This window comes from Lepisosteus platostomus, chromosome 8, assembly GCF_059453375.1.
Source record: "Lepisosteus platostomus isolate fLepPlt1 chromosome 8, fLepPlt1.hap1, whole genome shotgun sequence".
In the NCBI taxonomy this organism is placed as follows: Eukaryota; Metazoa; Chordata; class Actinopteri; order Semionotiformes; family Lepisosteidae; genus Lepisosteus; species Lepisosteus platostomus.
In genome coordinates this window covers 19,636,486-19,653,256 of record NC_142618.1, presented here as the reverse complement: position 1 = coordinate 19,653,256, position 16,771 = coordinate 19,636,486, and the positions used below count along the sequence as shown (strand labels likewise).

General features: G+C 39.8%; 1 protein-coding gene across 1 annotated transcript; it reads left to right on the top strand.

The window, feature by feature from the left end:
* The first annotated feature begins 129 nt into the window (after window positions 1–129).
* Window positions 130–14,627, top strand: mastl (microtubule associated serine/threonine kinase-like). The gene is made up of 12 exons (XM_088642800.1): window positions 130–536; window positions 1,239–1,376; window positions 1,933–2,072; window positions 2,187–2,275; window positions 2,479–2,585; window positions 3,499–3,670; window positions 4,786–4,958; window positions 6,359–7,591; window positions 8,423–8,561; window positions 10,947–11,060; window positions 12,258–12,359; window positions 13,064–14,627. Exons 1-12 carry the CDS (start codon window positions 360–362, stop codon window positions 13,219–13,221), a joined length of 2,742 nt encoding a protein of 913 aa, XP_088498926.1. The 5' UTR covers window positions 130–359; the 3' UTR covers window positions 13,222–14,627.
* The last annotated feature ends 2,144 nt before the right edge of the window (window positions 14,628–16,771 follow it).

Sequence of the window (16,771 nt, the reverse complement as noted above, 5' to 3'; positions counted from 1 at the left end):
ATAGCATACTTATAAAACAGATATATGTGCTTCTAATCTTTTTTGTGATGTTCTTAAATATGGAAGTGGTTTTTTAAATTGTATTTTGTAAAGGCAGGCACAGGCCACAATACAAAGGACCTCAACGCGGAGCGGTTTTCAAATTTTCATAACAAGGCTAGCTGGGTGTTGATGTTGTGGGTAGATTTTCTCTGATGTTTTTTTATTTCGCGTAAGACGTTTGAAAAGTCCTGAAGTATTTAAAAATATTTTATTGTTATTGCTATTCTGGATTTACTTTGATGACTCTGTGGTAGAGGTAGTGTTATCAGTTTCTGTATTCGTATTTAAAGGTCGAAATTTCCCTCGCCAAAGGCGCGATGGATGGAGAAGAAAAAACCCACAACTTGAATCTTACCAAAATGACAGAGGCATCTGAAGTGCCCAGACCTCCATCGGTTCACGACTTCTTGGTTTTAAAGCCGATCAGCCGCGGTGCCTTTGGAAAAGTGTACCTAGCACGGAAGAAAAGCAACTCTAAACTGTACGCAATCAAGGTATGACCATTGTTTATCATGCCCTGGTTACTTAAAGAAACCCGTAGAACTACAGTGTTAGATGCCATAAAAAAGCATATAACTGCAGCAGACGTTTCTCGTAAAAATAATTTGATTTTTAAGTGTATATTGTGAATGTTCGGATTTTAATTCAGCAGAGTACTAAGGGAAAAGTGTTTCCCATTGTGTAAATAGCAGTTTTAATATATTTTTTTATTATTTTGCTAAAAATCCACCAAAAATGTACATTCCTGCAGTGGAGTGTAAGCAGAACTGTGGAATATAGTTGTACAAAGAAATTGTGGATAATTTTTGCAGCACCTTTATTTGCAAAGTTGCTGTCGCGAGTCGTTATTGACCTTCATACAGTTTGTGTTCAAAATTGAGCTTTTATTTAATACTTCATTAAAAAATATCTTTTGGTAGGGTGTTGTAAAGTTTTGCAATCAGGTCGCGTCTGTTAACTACCCAGCGGTACGGATTTGTACAAATGTAAGTTGGATAAAATTCAGTCAAATAAAAAATAATAACTCAGTTCATTTCAAAATACTTTATTCATTCCCAGGGGGGCAATTTGCGATACATTTGAGAAAACTAAAAACTCTTCCATATCCTAAGCCATGCAATACAGTAAACATTCAGTTTAATGGACATTTGTGAAGATCTTTATCATTCGTAATTTGTCTGCTTTGTTTTTTCAAGGTTGTGAAGAAAGCTGATATGGTGAATAAGAACATGATAGACCAAGTAAAGGCAGAGAGAGATGCACTGGCTCTGAGCAAAAGCCCCTTCATTGTGCACTTGTACTATTCCCTGCAGACTGCCAGTAATATATATCTGGTAAGCATGCTCACATAGCCTTGCTCCAACTTAGCTGAAAAGGATAGATAGATACTTTATTGATCCCGTGAGGGAAATTGCAGTGCAACAGCAGCTTAACATAGAAAAGCTGCTTTCTAAGCTTGGCTTTAAAAAAAAAATCAAACTGTTGGTTGTCTTGTTAGATTTCCATTTGGCCATTTCTTTTCAACATTCTTTTCTTTTCAACATTTCTTTTGAAACATTTATCAATCCTTTTTTAAGATTTTTTTCAGCGTATCTGGGACGTTTTTTTTTTTGTAACTGCCCATTTGTGCAATTCATGGATTTTGGCTTTGCCTCTCTTAATTTCTTATTCTGTGCCTGCAGGCATCTGGTCGGATATAAATGCCAAAACCTCGTTTTATCACCCAAATTTCTATTCTGTGACACTCATTGTTGAATCATCCTCTGTTACAGAGAGGTGTATTCTCATAATGTTTGCCAACAAAAGTTGTAACCCACAACTAGTTAAGTGTGTTTTGATTGTGAGTTCCATCAGTGCTTTCACAGTGTGTTCGAATTTGTCTCGCCCCAGGTGATGGAGTACCTCATTGGGGGGGATGTCAAGTCCCTTCTTCATGTGTATGGCTACTTTGATGAGGGCATGTCGGTAAAGTACATTTCAGAAGTCGCTCTTGCCTTGGACTATCTTCACAGACATGGAATCATCCACAGGTAGCTCAGTTTATTTCACACCCTCTGCATTATTGGGAGGGACTGGGGAATTATCTCATTTTTTTTCTTTCTAAACACGCTGTCTGCCTTTTCCAATTTTTTTTTTTGGAACAGAGACCTGAAGCCAGATAACATGCTTGTGTCCAATGAAGGTCATATCAAGCTGACTGACTTTGGCCTTTCCAAGGTTAACCTCAATCGAGGTGGGTCCACAAACGATGTTGCTGAATAGTTTCAATGTGTTTAAAGAAGGAAGTTAGCTTCATTTCAAAAACGTTTATTGGGGGGGGGGGGGGGTATTTTTGTTTTATTACATCTTATATGTTTGCGGGGCTTTCGTAGTTAAGATATTTTTCTGTTCTTTTGCCAATTATATTTGGAATGATGCCATATTTTTTCTTCATAGAATTAAACATGATGGATATCCTGATGACACCTTCTATAGAGAAGCAGAAACAGGATTATTTCCGTACTCCTGGTCAAGTTTTGTCTCTGATAAGCTCCCTTGGTCTTGTAAGTAACACAAAGAAAAAATGTAAATGTTTTGCAAGTCACAGGAATAAATTAATTGTTTACATTATAAATGTAATACATTTCTTGGTTATTTTTTTAAATTTTATAACATCGAGAGCATTGGTGACTGGGAAGATAAACAGTAAATAAGTATGTGTCGCCTGTTTTGTGATCCTGTAATTTTGTAATCTTGACTATTTAGTAAACATAATTGATCTCCTCTTTGATAGCAAAACTAATGCTGTGAAGTCCAGATTTTGGTGGCTGTATGAACATCTTCAGCACCCTTCAAGAAATAAGGAACACCTGTACTTTGCACTTAGGTTATAAAAACTTGGACTGGTGCCCTGTAGTTTTTGTTTGCTTGTCAGTTATTGATGGTATTTTAAAAGCACAAAAAGCTTGGACCGCTAATTTATTGCATTTAAGACTTGAAAGATTTTAAAATGTCTGTTTACTGGTACTCTTGTATGTTTTGTTTATCTTATCGTAAGAATTGCAGTAATTTGCCAGTCTGGCAATGAGCATACTGTCGCCTGTATTTACACTACACGTAAAAATTAACAATCGCAAATAAGACGACTTTATAATATTACTGAAGCGAAGCTTGTGATAGTTGTTGGTTATAGGCTAATTCACGTGCAGTCCCTTGCAATCATTCGTCACAATATTTTTTTTAACGGACGTTAGAAAGAATAGATTTGAACTAAAATGCTGCCTTGAACCAACACACGATTTTGATTGTAACTGCTAGAGGAATTAATTAAAACCATACACTCTCATCTATCCATGGTTTAATCGTGTCTAATATTTTATTCAAGCGTATTGCAGTGTAAAACCATACGGGAGAAAATGTGTAATATGTAACAATGTAATGTGTAACACACGCTTTACTTTTTTTTATTTCTCATAGAAAACGCCGATGGAAGGCAAACAGCCGAATTCAGCCTCGGCATTTGCCAGCCCCATGTCCTGTGAGAAAGTGCAGCGTTTCCGGGGGACTCTGTACTCGCCTTTGATGACCAGACGGAGAGAACTGTTGCTTAACTCTCCCGTTTGCAGCAGCAGCGCTACCCGTGCTTCCTGTAAGTGGCGCGGACAGACGTGTTTTCACTCTCATCGTGCTTTTCCAGGTCTCCGGTATTAAATCCGTTTTAAATCCGAAACCATTTGAAAATGGATGCATTGGTTGCTTTCCCACTATGAAGTGCCACATCAGTCTTTACCTCGGCGTTGAATTTCGCAGTGAATTGGATTGACAGAACGCGCCAGGCAGTTGCTGTTGAAAATAGTGAGGCACGATGTGATGAGAATTACATTGCACAACAGATAACGATTTTCCCGGAGGGGATGATAAAAAGTGAAGGTAAAAAAAGTCAAGGTAATCCGTAATAATAACAACACCCTGAAAGGCCATTTTCTGTAGAATACATTGTCTTGGGTAGTGTAGAGAATAAATCCTCTTTCCACTGATGTGAAGACATTAAATTGGACAGCAGTAAAGTGCATATTGTCACAGAAAGATGCTTACCATAATTCAGAAAATGCTTTACTTCTAACTAATGATTTCTGAACTGGCGCAGTGGTTAGCATTGCTGCCTTGTAGAGCTGGGGCCCTGGGTCCAATTGCTGGGGTGCTGTCTGCGTGGAGTTCGTACCATATGTTCCCCCTGTGTTCGCCTGGGTTTCTTCTAGGTGTTCCAGTTTCCTCCCACACTCTAAAGACCGACTGGTAGGTTAATTAGATTCTGGGCAGTCTGGCCCTGGTGTGTGTTCGTGTCTGTGTGTGCCCTGCAATGGACTGATCTCCCTCCCAGTGTGTGTCCTAGCCTGCACCTGTAGCATGCTGGGATAGGCATCGGCTCCCTTGCAGCCCTGTACTGGATAAAGTGTTAAAAATTGGATGGGTGGATTTTTTAAATGGTATCGGTATTGTAAAAGGGGGTGGTTCATGTTTCTCCTCTTCTACAACTACAGAAAAAGGGTTCCAGGACTTGCTGTCACATTTACTGATGCGTTTCATAAGCTTTACTCGTTTTCTGCGTTTGGCTGAATATTTGGTAGCAGCTGCTAGTTCTAATTCTTGATGAACTCATGACAGTCGAGATCATACCAAAGCTAAACCGCACAAAGTGCCAAATGTCTCATCCAAACAAGCATTTCTTGGCTTTTGTTTTGTTTCTGTCCTTCTACATCTCAGGCCTTGAGAGTATGGCGGCTAGCCCTGGCGTTCCAGTGAGGTGTCTGACTCCCAGGTTGTTGAAGTCGAGGAACAGGATTGAGACTTCCAGTGCCAGCAACCAGTCTTATATTTTCCCCTCCAGCACAGAGTCTGACAACTGCGTCAGCCCTCAGTGGGAGACTGAACGGCAGGTCAGTGACGCACCTCCGAAAGACAAAACTTACACCGGGATGTTGTGGCTCAACAGATGAAATATTGTAGCTCTCCTTTCTATTGTTCTTGTTTTCTTGAATCTCTTTATGATTATTAGTGTTGCTTCTAGTAATCATTTGTAGGATGAAATAGGATGGATGAAAGTCTCAAATGAAGCATTACATGCTCTTACTTATTGATAAAATATAGATATAGAATTGAAAGAATCTATAGTCTAATATACTTCACTATTTTACATAATGTAGCTGGTTTAATTTAGAATTAATGAAGTCCAAGAATAACATAGTATGATTGTGTGGAGAGAATGCGTTTTACATATGAGTTTATTTTAATTTGAGTATAAGTAGTGAATGCATATTGAGAATGTCACAATATTTGCTGTACTTCAGATAACGTGTAGCTGAATGTTGCTAGTAGCATTATACTGCCTGAAGCTAAAAACCTGAATAAATTCAAATCATCCAGCTTCATTTTAACTGTACTTACGATCTGCAAAACATTATTTCCTGATACAAGAATGCTATTAAATTAAAGGGGAACTGCGGTCCCAATTTCTCAGACCAGTTATTAAATCTAGATAACAAAATAAATTCATTGATATTATAGAATACATTTACACATTTCAAATTAAGCACCAAATTGTGAACTTTGTGAAAGTACCGTAAGTCCCCATGTCCGCATTCGAGTTCCCACGGATTGTGACTTGATGTTGCCCTTCCCGTTCACTAGTCACCGTGATGACTAATGTAATGTGATGTACGAGCGAATCAGTACGGGTTGTGCACAGCAGAAATGTCCTAATGTGATCTGCATGCAGAATTTACAAGTAGTATTGGTAAAACTCGGAGCAATATTTCTAATGGATTAAAAGAGATGTATTCACAAGCCTGCTTCTTTACAATGTAATAAGGCCAATTCACGTCACCAGAAGTTTTGTTGCCTCGTTCTGAATCCCAGAATATGGCTCTGTGCATACCTAGGAATATTTTGTAATGTAAATTTAAGATTTTACATGTTACTGTGTATGTTTTCCTTTTATTGTGGTTTGAAATGTACTCATCAACGCTGATTCTTTCTAACCCTGAAATATGAAAATAACATTGCAGTTCCCCTTTAAGGAAATTAGTATTAAATTAGTCAAGTAATTAGTCTTGCAAATAGGACACTGCGTCCTTTGTCTTACAAGTACATTTTAGAGATGGGGACTGAGTTATTCTGAACAATGATTTGTTTTCAAAGTATTTGGAAGATGTTACTGTTGATGCAAGATATAGCTTTGTAATATTAGTTAAGTTCCCGGAAAATACTTTTCCAGGAAGGAAAGGTAAAGAAAAGTATGATGAGACCAATAATCCATAGTTGTATTATTATTTTCTAGGAACTGGAAGGAAAAGAGAATTTTCGTTATCCAAAGGAAATCAGTGGGATCAACAAAACAGCACCAGTCAATTCTGCAAAGCTACAGGATGGACTTCCAATGAATAATTTCAGGAAACCAGGGCGGGATTCTGTTCTAGCTCCGATGGACAACTGGGAAAATCAAAGATCTCAAAGAGGAAGCAGAGAAACCGTTCCAAAAGAGTTATCCAGGAAGTATCTTTATGATAGCGAGTTTACTGAAAGAAAGAAGTTGCAGTTCAATGAAAAGGATTCTTCCGCACCTGGTCCACAGAATCCCGAATCTCATGCCAAAACGCCAACTAAAGATGTTTCAGAAGTTACCGGGCTATTTTGTGTGCCAGCATCGGTGAGCAGCAAGGAAGAAGAAAGCCTTAGAGAGACGACAGCTGTGCCTACTGGAGCTGTAAAAAGATGTTTTGAGCAAGTGGACAGAAGTCCTCCTGATCACGCAGTTCAGGCCAAGAAGACCACTGCTGAATATAAGCGAGGTTTTCCAATATCCAAAAGCGAGACTAAGTTCAGCACAGGCTTAACAACGGCATTTGCTCTTGTAATGCTTGAAGAGATCCGAAGTGGTCAAGATGCACCTGCAACTTCTAAAGAGGAGCCATCAGAGACAACCAGTCCTGTTCCCATCGCTAAAAACCTGCTGTGTGAGCTCGATGAACAGTGCGGCAAGCATAACATCCTGGATGCTATGAACTCTAGTGTTTCCTCTGTGGAGGAGGATGACCGAAGGCTGAGGAGAAGTCTAAGCCTGGGTTCAGATTGCTCAGTTCCTGATACGTCTGTCACTGACAAAGAGAATGCCAAACTAGACAGCAGCGCGAAAGATCTGCCATTTGGCAACGATCACAGGAAAGAGGACCCCCTATTAAACCAGCAGGAGCATTTATCAGGCGCCAACAGACTGAAGCCTCTTAGTTCAACAGACAAGTCGATCCAGGGCAAAGAAACGGAGCTCTTTATTGATTCCCATCCTTTGCAATCGTGCGGGACAAAACCAGCTCCTCTCCTTAAGCCTAAGAATATCGTGGCTTTCAGAAGTTACTGCAGCTCGATCAACAGGTCAAACGTGACGGAGAGCTCGCGAATGAGCCTGGGTTCCATGGATGCGATGGAGACCTCGTCGGCCTCCCTCCGAAATTATTCCCCAGCTGTAACGCCTGTGCAGAAGAGCAGAAGATCCAGCACTTTCAGTGCATATCAGGTAGAGTGTCAGGTAGAGAGTTCAGGCTTCCTGATTTGCATTGGCTAAGAATAAATGTGCAGCCTTAGGAGTTCGAAAGCAATTGGTTCAGTTAAAGCAAACGTTTCATATGTATCACAACTGCAAGCAACCTTACAGCAGTGTTTGAACAAGATCACTATGGCTGGTATTGTTTTCCAGTCTGAGATAAACATATGACCTTGAGAAGCCACTTTTGTCTTCTGATTATTTAAGATGATGTTTCAGCAGGTTCAATTTAAATGTCCCTACAAAAAATTAAAAACTGAATGCTCTCAGCCCTTCATGAACAATCTTTAATTACTTTGTGGTTTTATTTTTTAATGAGTTTTATTTATGTGAAATTATTTCAAAGATAATGTATTGCATATAACAAGTGACCAAGGACAGTTCATTTTTTTTTAATCGAGAGGATTATAAAAATGTAGAGATTCTGTTAGTGGCATTTGAGTCATTTTTATTCTTAGGCTATACCTAAATGAAACTTTGTATATTTGCCTGTTTCTTTGTTAAAGCAGAAAAAGTCTGTAGTCATTATAAAAAAGGAGGGGGAAGATTAGTTGCTACCCTGATCCAATTCTTCCCAATGCCTCAAGATATCAAATTGAGAGGACCTCCTTAGATTCAACATAATGGAACTATTTATAATTTTATACATCTTTTTAATTGATTGAAATATGCGTTCATAATAAGATTTTTAACTTCGTATCGCTTTCTTGTAGATGCTTTTAAATATTTTTAATGCTTTCAAATATTTACGTTGTATCACTTATCACGATACAATCACGCGATTGTGTGCCCCTGGTGTTGCAGACTCCCCAGCAGACCCCCCCTCAGACGCCATTCAGGACCCCGAAGAGTGTGCGCAGGGGGCCAGCTCCTGCGGCCGGGGAGCCCCTGCTCGGGACTCCAGACTATCTGGCTCCAGAATTGCTTTTAGGAAAGCTTCATGGTAAGAAACCCCTGACCAGCTTTTCCGAGTCTTCATAGCCTGGTCTCCCTGGCATCTGAAGCAGAGGAATGCAGACCTGGTGACTAGGCCAGGAAGACTCAACAGAAGAACGTCATCTTTGTCCAACAGGGTTTTGCAAAATAAATTGGCCCTTTCTTATTGACAATACTCCGTCCAGATCTACAAGAAAGATTACAATTTGCCGAAGTTGCTCGTAAGATTTATTCTGACTTTTTATAATGGTTCTTACATTGATTTCCCATTCTTAATGATCAGTGTTTGATCAGATTTGTAAATGTCTTAATACCCAGTAAAGGCTTTAGCTTTAAGCTTTCCAGCACTATTACAGTGAACTGCAGTGAGCTCCAGCTCTGAGCTGGACAAGCGCCTGGCTGCTAGTGTGACAACCCCTCCTCCTTGAATAATGGGGTGAGGTTTTCTTTGACCAGTTGTGCAGTTACAGTGAAGTGGCATGATTCCGTTCATCTGTGTTTTCGCAGTTATATCAGGTCAGAGATGCTAAGATAAAATGAATAGTGCATTTCTAAAGTGTTATACTTACACCTCTTCCCAGAACTTGTGATGGTGAAAAAATGTGCTAGAACATGGAATCTGAAGTCCAATGAGATTTCTGTAATGTTAAGTTTCTGTTTGTACCTTGCAAAAGGTGAATATCAGGTCCTAAATTCTCCTTTGTGGTACTCCTAACTGGTTTCGGAATCCATTACTCTCTGTAAAAACTCAAGCAGCAGTTCTGATCGGTTTGGAGGGAGGACAGGTGACAGCTGTCATGGCTATTAATGCAGGAGCGTGGGCACCTGGCAGAGGACAGCGCTCGCTGTGTGACAGCCTGAGGAATCCCTCGCCAGCTCAAAGCCACTCAGGCCTCGTGCAACTCTGCGCTCTCGGTTAGGGAATTTTTGTCACAGTCAGTTTATAACATTGTCTTGTGTATGAACTGACAGTAGTGAAGGCAGATGGGTGAAGGTAGCCCCTCTTCAGGAGACTGGGGAAAGAATCAGAGTCCAGGCTACCGAGGTGAAAGGATCATCAGGCCTTTGTTTCAGCTGGAGTTAAGGCACCCTACAGCCACATGAGAGGGAGAAAACGTTTTTCTTTCCTTTTTCTTCCTCTGCCCATTTCCCCTGGCAGAGCTGTCTTTACAGCCAGATATCAGAAGCTACAATTCTCATTCCCACTCTTCCGCCTCTCCCAGCAGCTGGATGACATTCCTTTCTCGCCTTCCTGTTATCAAAAACGTAATTTGTAGCTGCTTGCAGTCTCCACATTACATCAGAGTCACAAGGACATATTGAGAACAGAAGAAGCATTTTAAGTATAACTTTTTATCAATGTGAGGTCATCAGTGCTTCAAGTAACCACTGGAATACCCAGAACGTACGGGCATAAGGTTGCAAGTGTTATAATAACAATAATTTTGGGATTATCTTGTGTTACATATGGGGAAAAAATCTTCAATAGTAATGCTGTACTCAAACTGTGCTCCATACCAGCATTTTGACTGTTTTCCCCACTCAGTTGTTATGCATATGTACTGTAAACAGACATCGGAATATCCTTTTGAATGCTTCATTTTACCAAGCATTTTGTTTCTAAAATAACTTCATACCATTCTGCAAACTCCTAGATAAATCAAACAGACATAAGATTTTTATTAAGATATTGAACAAATTCCATTCTTATGGCCTGTATAATATTTATTTAATCCAGTCAGAGTTGTCTTTATTTTTTAACAAGGGCATGCTTGCACTGTCATTTAAATCATGCTTTTCTTTAGGTTTCAGGATTTCACCACTGTGGGAAGTGAGAGAGAATCCTGTTGATTTTTAAACCTTGATATTTCTGAGTTGCCACTGTGTCAGGGAAGTGGTGTTGATTTTCTAGGCTTTTCAGTTTTGGTCAGCAGATGAAACGTGGTACTATCAACATTTTTAAAAGGGATGAAGTGTCTATGCTGTCCTTGTAATTACTTAAACTGCGTGAAGTGCTGGACCTTTTATACTCTAGTGCATTTTTTTTGGATTAGGAAAATATTTAAAAAAAAAACTTTTTTACGTTTGTTGTTCGTGCATAATTATTTTCCTAAATCTCTGTACTCTTTAATGGGTCCTGTATTCAAAACCCTTCTGTGCTGAAATTCTTATTTCTTCCTAGGTAATTTAAGCATCTAAGCATTTTTAAATATGGAGCCCAATGCCTTCATTGTTTTCAATGTCTCGTTTTCTAAAACTGTGGCGTATGTGCAAATATTTCATTTTTATTTTCTCATGGATCATGACGCAAGTCAGTTTTGTATTTCACAGGATATCAAGCCCGACCTTTCCCAATTCTTTATTCTTAACTGAACAGTATTTTCTTTCGTAGATTACATGGTAGACTGGTGGGCTCTGGGCGTGTGTCTCTTTGAGTTCCTGACCGGTGTGCCTCCATTTAATGACGAAACGCCACAGCAAGTGTTTCAGAACATACTTAATAGAGGTGAGTTTGCAGATGCCACTCTGCATTATTTAATGTACTTGTGCTGCTTGAATTGCCTCGTGAGAGGGATTACCTATAACCAGCCTGACATTTGCCAAGCATTTGCTGCCACGTATTTCATTGCTGTCTCACTTGCAGCAGTGCAGACGCTCACTCTCATTTATGTACTTTGCAGACTTTTATTTGCTCTTCCGTTCAGATTGCAGCACTAGTCATTGCAGGCCATTTCAGGTTGTGCAAGTGTAAGTCTGCCTTCAGTCGTGACTGAGTGGGACCTCTGCTGTTGATAGAACTGAGCAGCAGTGCACCTGCTAGTTCTCACGTAGTTTCAGTTTAAAGGGGAACTGCGGTCCCAGTTTCTCAGACTGTTTATTAAATCTCGGTAACAAAATAAATTAATTGATGCCATCGCAAAACTCTAGAAATTCTACACTACTTCGTGAAAGTACTGTGAGTCGCCATGTTGTCGCAAAAGCCTGGTCTTGCCATGGTTGACCACGAGAGTTCACGTGAATTGCGACATGAAACGGCCCTTCCTGCTCACTAGTCACTGTAATGACTAATGCAGTGCGATGTAAGAGTGAATAAGTACAGGCTGTGCAGGAGACGACTTCACTGCAGATATGTTCCAATGTGATCTGCATGCAGAGTTAACAAGCAAGTTGTATCTGTCGACAAAACTGTCTTGAAGTAGAGACCAATATTTCTATTGGATTAAAAGAGAAATATTCACAGGCCTGCTTGTTTACAATGTAATGGCCACTTCACCATAGCAGAAGTTTTGCTGCCTCATTCTGAATCGCAGAACATGGCTCTGCGCATACCTGGAAATTGAGTCTATTGTGTGATTGTAAATTGGAGGTTTTACACCTAGCAGTATGTGCATTTTACTTTCATGTGGTTTGAAAGGCACTCAACAATTCAGATTCTTTCTAACCCTGAAATATAAAAATAGTGTTGCAGTTCCCCTTTAATTATGAGTCGTGTAGGTAAGTCTTTCTGTGTGAGGATGATGTAGCCCTCAACAGGGGGCTCGCTGACTGTGCGCCAGGGCTAATTAAAACATTCGCCCATAGGGCAAAGGAAGTAGAAAGTATATAGTGTTACACTCATAAAATAAATACAAAAGATTGTCGGTTTTCTGTAGAAATGCAACAGATAAAGTGTATGACATGTTTTTTTGTTGCACACTGTCAGATATTCCTTGGCCAGAAGATGAGGAAGAACTGTCACCGAATTCAAGAAATGCCATTGAGATCCTTCTGACCATGGATATGACCAAAAGAGCAGGGCTGAAAGGTCAGAAGGGACAGCCTTTTCACCTCCATTACCTCCATTTAACAAACACTCATCTTAAACATGTTCAGTAGCCTTCAAATATTTGCTGCATTTGAACAACAGTGAAAGGAAAGTAGTTGCATAGACGACTGACTTGTCAACCTTTATACAGTAATGTGTATTTTAGAGGACAGAAAGACAAGGAATGAACAGTGTCACACTTGGCTCATTAGTCAGGTAATTGTGGTAGAGACACCGAAATGTGAGTTGATAAACAGTTGGGGGAGAGTTGGCCTTTATTTAAGGAACAGCATACGGGCCTTACTCTAGTGATCAAGACAAGTTGAGGCTTCCCAGTTTCCACCAGTGTCAGTCCAAGACTGCAGCCCGGAATGTACACTCTGAAAGTGTTATCAGAGATTTTGAAAAATTGACTTATAAAAGCAGTGCAGTATGGAGTCCACCAGGGACAAGACCAAAAACGTATGAAAGGGTGAAGTAGATTCATTCCCATCACAGATGTAGTCCACTGTGGACAGATTATTTTTTCTGTGTGAGCAAAAGACTTTTAACCTGAATGAGCCTACGTCCAGCACAGACTGAGGAGTATTGCATATGATCTAAATTGTCTTCCAAACTGTTAGGGGGAAGACTACTACCTTAAAACAGCGTTTCTGTTTTTCATGATTAAGAATTGTTACCTTATTATTTTTAATGTCTTTCAGAATTGAAACAACATCCACTTTTTGAGGGTTTGGTCTGGGACAATCTACAGAATCAACCCATGCCTTTCATTCCGCAGCCAGAAGATGAAACAGACACTGCCTACTTTGAAGCTCGAAATACTGCCCAGCATATTACGGTTTCTGGCTTTGGATTTTAGAATTATTAAAAAGACGTTTTTATTGCAGCCTCTTTCAAGGTCAGAAACATTAAAGTGCTTAGAAGCTGCTTTTTAAAATTATGTATTCAAAATGGGAAAGTGCAATTATTTACAATCTAAGAATTGTTGGTGTCTAACCTACTAATCACTGCAGTATTCATTAGAATATCATGATAATCTTTGGGAAGTCACATCAGGATTTACTTATTAAACTTAACCTTAAATGACACTAAACAAAACTATTTTAATCTGTGTGATAGTGCGCAGAGTAGGAGTCTTAAAATCATTTAATATATTTTTTTAACATTTCCCCCCTTAGACTTTTGTAGTTTCTTTATAAACAGACTGAAGCTGTTGTAGCTTCATTGTTATGTAATGAAGACAAAAACTGTCACATATCCCAATAATATTGTTAATCGGGTGGCAGAATGAGCACTACTGATTTCTAACCTGATCACTCTAAAGTACTCAGGGTGACTGAAAACTGCAATCTGTGATTCAAAACTGCAAAAAGTAGGTACCCGTGCACCACAAGAGGTCAGAAACAAACATTTTTTGTAAGTATTTAAAGTAAACATAGGACACACGGCAGGAAAACAATTTGCAAGTTCTGCTGGGCCTTAAAAACTTTAGAAATGGCTTTGTGAGAGCCACTGAAAAGTTATAGGAGATCTTGGCAAAAACCACACTACTCTGTTATCCCTTCCTATCAGTTTCACAGCCGGGAGACTGTCCTCACTGCCCAAAGGGGAGACTTTCTTAAGGTCAGTGCTGAGAAAGGAGCAGTGCTATCTAGCTGTCACATCCTCTGAAGACTGAACAGAACTCGCTTTAGGAACACTCCCATTCAGAAGTGTTTTACTTAAGATTTCTTTACCTGTGTTCTTAGATGTACTTTTACATAACTTTGTTTTCAGCAATTTGGGTATAAATGTTGTCAGACTATGTATTTGTTTGTGTTTGCTGTAATATTGAAAGTTGTAAAATTTCCACATTACTCGGCTTTGTTTTACTTTGTCTTGTTTGCACTGTTATGCATGTATGGAATTAATGTAATTTGTGTGGTAATGGTGGAAGAGACTGTTATAGTAACGATGGAAGATACTATTTTATGAAGATTGACAGTTTAACTTAATCTGAGTGGGATCTGTAAGAGTGATTGAATTATGGCTCTGGGATTGTAAGTAACCTTGCATGAAAGTCTATGAAAAGTGCAGAGTCAAAATGTTTAATATATTAAAGCCTGCTTTCTTTTTGTAGTCTGTATCAATACAATTTTTCTTTTAGAGTGTTTAGTTGTTTTTTGTGTTTAGTCTGTAAAACCCAGTCTTGGATTTTGAGTATAGTTATGACCAACAGTAAACTGTTTTCTTAATAAATGTGTTCAAGGAAATCAAAAGAGAAAAGTGTTGAACAAAGAAATGTATAGATTGGTTACTCTTTGCCAATTTTTTTTTTACTTTGTTCATTTTCAAACTGAGTATGGTGTTGGAAGATTTGCAGTGATGTGAAGATTGTTGGCCTCCACCTACCGCTCTGAAGTCCCAGAGAGCTCACAGTTGCCCAGGATGTTTCAGGCACTGCTGTGGGAGCCCCGTTCAACTCATTGCAACTCCCTGACATCGTGAACCAATTGTGTGCCATCACACGCTGAACACCAGTTCAACAGCTAGTGAAATGGATGAGGCTTGAACCCCTTCATTTCTGGATCATAGAGCTCACCCTGAGCTTGGAGTGAGTGCCATTACTGAATGGATTGTAAATCTAGAGGAAATGCAACTGATTAAAATGTCCCAGACTGCGGATCGCATCTCCAAAATGTCACACTGCCAAAGTGGAAAAAATAAATAATCTCAGTGCAAACTGCTAAGGGAGGAAGGACATCTTCCGTATGTTCTGCAAGGAGAGGCTTTTGTATTGATCACCGCATCCCTTGCGCATACAAAATTGTCTGTGTTGAAATGATCAAATCTGACTGGAAACAACCGAGGTCTCGGGGAAGTCGAGAGGGTGGCAGCTCCGTTGCGGACTGCTTTGTCCATTCTGGTCGGCTTAGCTGGAGCAGATCCCTCTGTGAGCCTGGGAGATTTTTAGAGGATGACTGAATGGCAGGTGCCTGCTGTATTGGGTAACAAGGGAAACAATGGATTGACTACATTCTGCGATGACTGAAATGAAACAAAATGTTTGGTTTTTCATATCAAATGAAAGATTGTGAAGAAGTAGGGTAAAGTAGTGGGTTCAGCAGTGCTTTACTATTGGTGACAGTTACAGGAAGGTTATGGAGATGGACTGTTTTTTTTTAAATCCTGCAATGCACCAAACAACTCTATACTGTACACTGAGAATCAGAAGAAACACTAATCAGAAGTAAACAGAGTGTGAGACAATAGCCCCAGTGTGATTGGAAGCATTCCAGCAGGTCAGCATGTCAAGATGAGAATTTGACTGCTAGCAAACGAATGTCCAACTTGCTAGGCTCGAGCCCCAACAAACATATGGATAGATACAACATCAGGGGCTCCATGGGAAGAATTGGACAGAACCTTGCAAGACAGTAGGTTCAAACAGGTGCACAGCTTGTATTCCTTCTAATGGTGCAGCCTGAATCGGTGTGACGGCCAGAAATGTACATCCCGTCACAGGCTTAGGTACGTGACAGTGGAGGGGTCTCTAAGAATTTAGACACAATGGGTTAATACCTAACTAGTACCAATATTTCTACTTCTTAGAGCTTCAGACCAAGGGATGTTTACTTTGTCATGCTGGATATGATAAACACTGATCAAAAGAATCTCCTCGTTTACCTTCATTAAGTGCTGGGTAAATGATTAATTGTCCATCAAGAGTCCAGAAAGACACCATATAAGCTCAGATTTAGACAGAGAAAAGATGAAGAAGAAGAGAAAGAAAAGGGGCAGACCACAAGAGAGAACTGGGACGGGAGCAGACAGTACTTGAATCTTGTGCTAGTCAAGAGTCCCTACTTCCTGATCATCCAAAAAAACCGAAATCCTACTTGAACATTGCTACAGAGAGCTTGCAATTCTGTTTTTAGGGAACGTGGAATTTGTGGGTAAGAGATATCTCTTACAAATGGTTAAAAATCTCCTGTCTTCATGTTGTACAGTATATTGGCCCAATTCAGTCCTGCACGTATTTTTTAGTGTTTGTCTCTGAACGCCAAGAATGTTTTCACAGAAGTGCAGGGCTTCTATTGGCTGTTTGACCCATTTCGTGTAAATCTGGTCTGTAACTGGACTGCCTGTCTCACTGGCTTCCAGGACACTGGGTTAGATCAGACTTTCACCTATTCCAAGCCAGAGGTTTGTGGGGGGGATTCATAGTGTAGAACCTTCTTCCGATGGCACAGAAAGCCCTGGGCGCCTTTTCCCTCAGTGTCCTCTCCGAGGCCACACCTCGCCTCTGAGGAGCTGATCTTCAGACAAAGGTATACATAGCTAGTTGTGTGTTCCAACGTGTTGGTCATTATTCATAGTTCTATACATGCATTTTCTACGTTTAAAGTTTAAACGACAATCTTGAGATC

Excerpts from the sequence above, each read along its gene's own strand:
- mastl (XM_088642800.1), top strand. The coding sequence starts at position 360 with ATGGATGGAGAAGAAAAAACCCACAACTTGAATCTTACCAAAATGACA. Across the intron at positions 4,959-6,358 it reads AGTGGGAGACTGAACGGCAG|GAACTGGAAGGAAAAGAGAA; the intron begins GTCAGTGACGCA and ends ATTATTTTCTAG. Across the intron at positions 8,562-10,946 it reads GCTTTTAGGAAAGCTTCATG|ATTACATGGTAGACTGGTGG; the intron begins GTAAGAAACCCC and ends TTTCTTTCGTAG.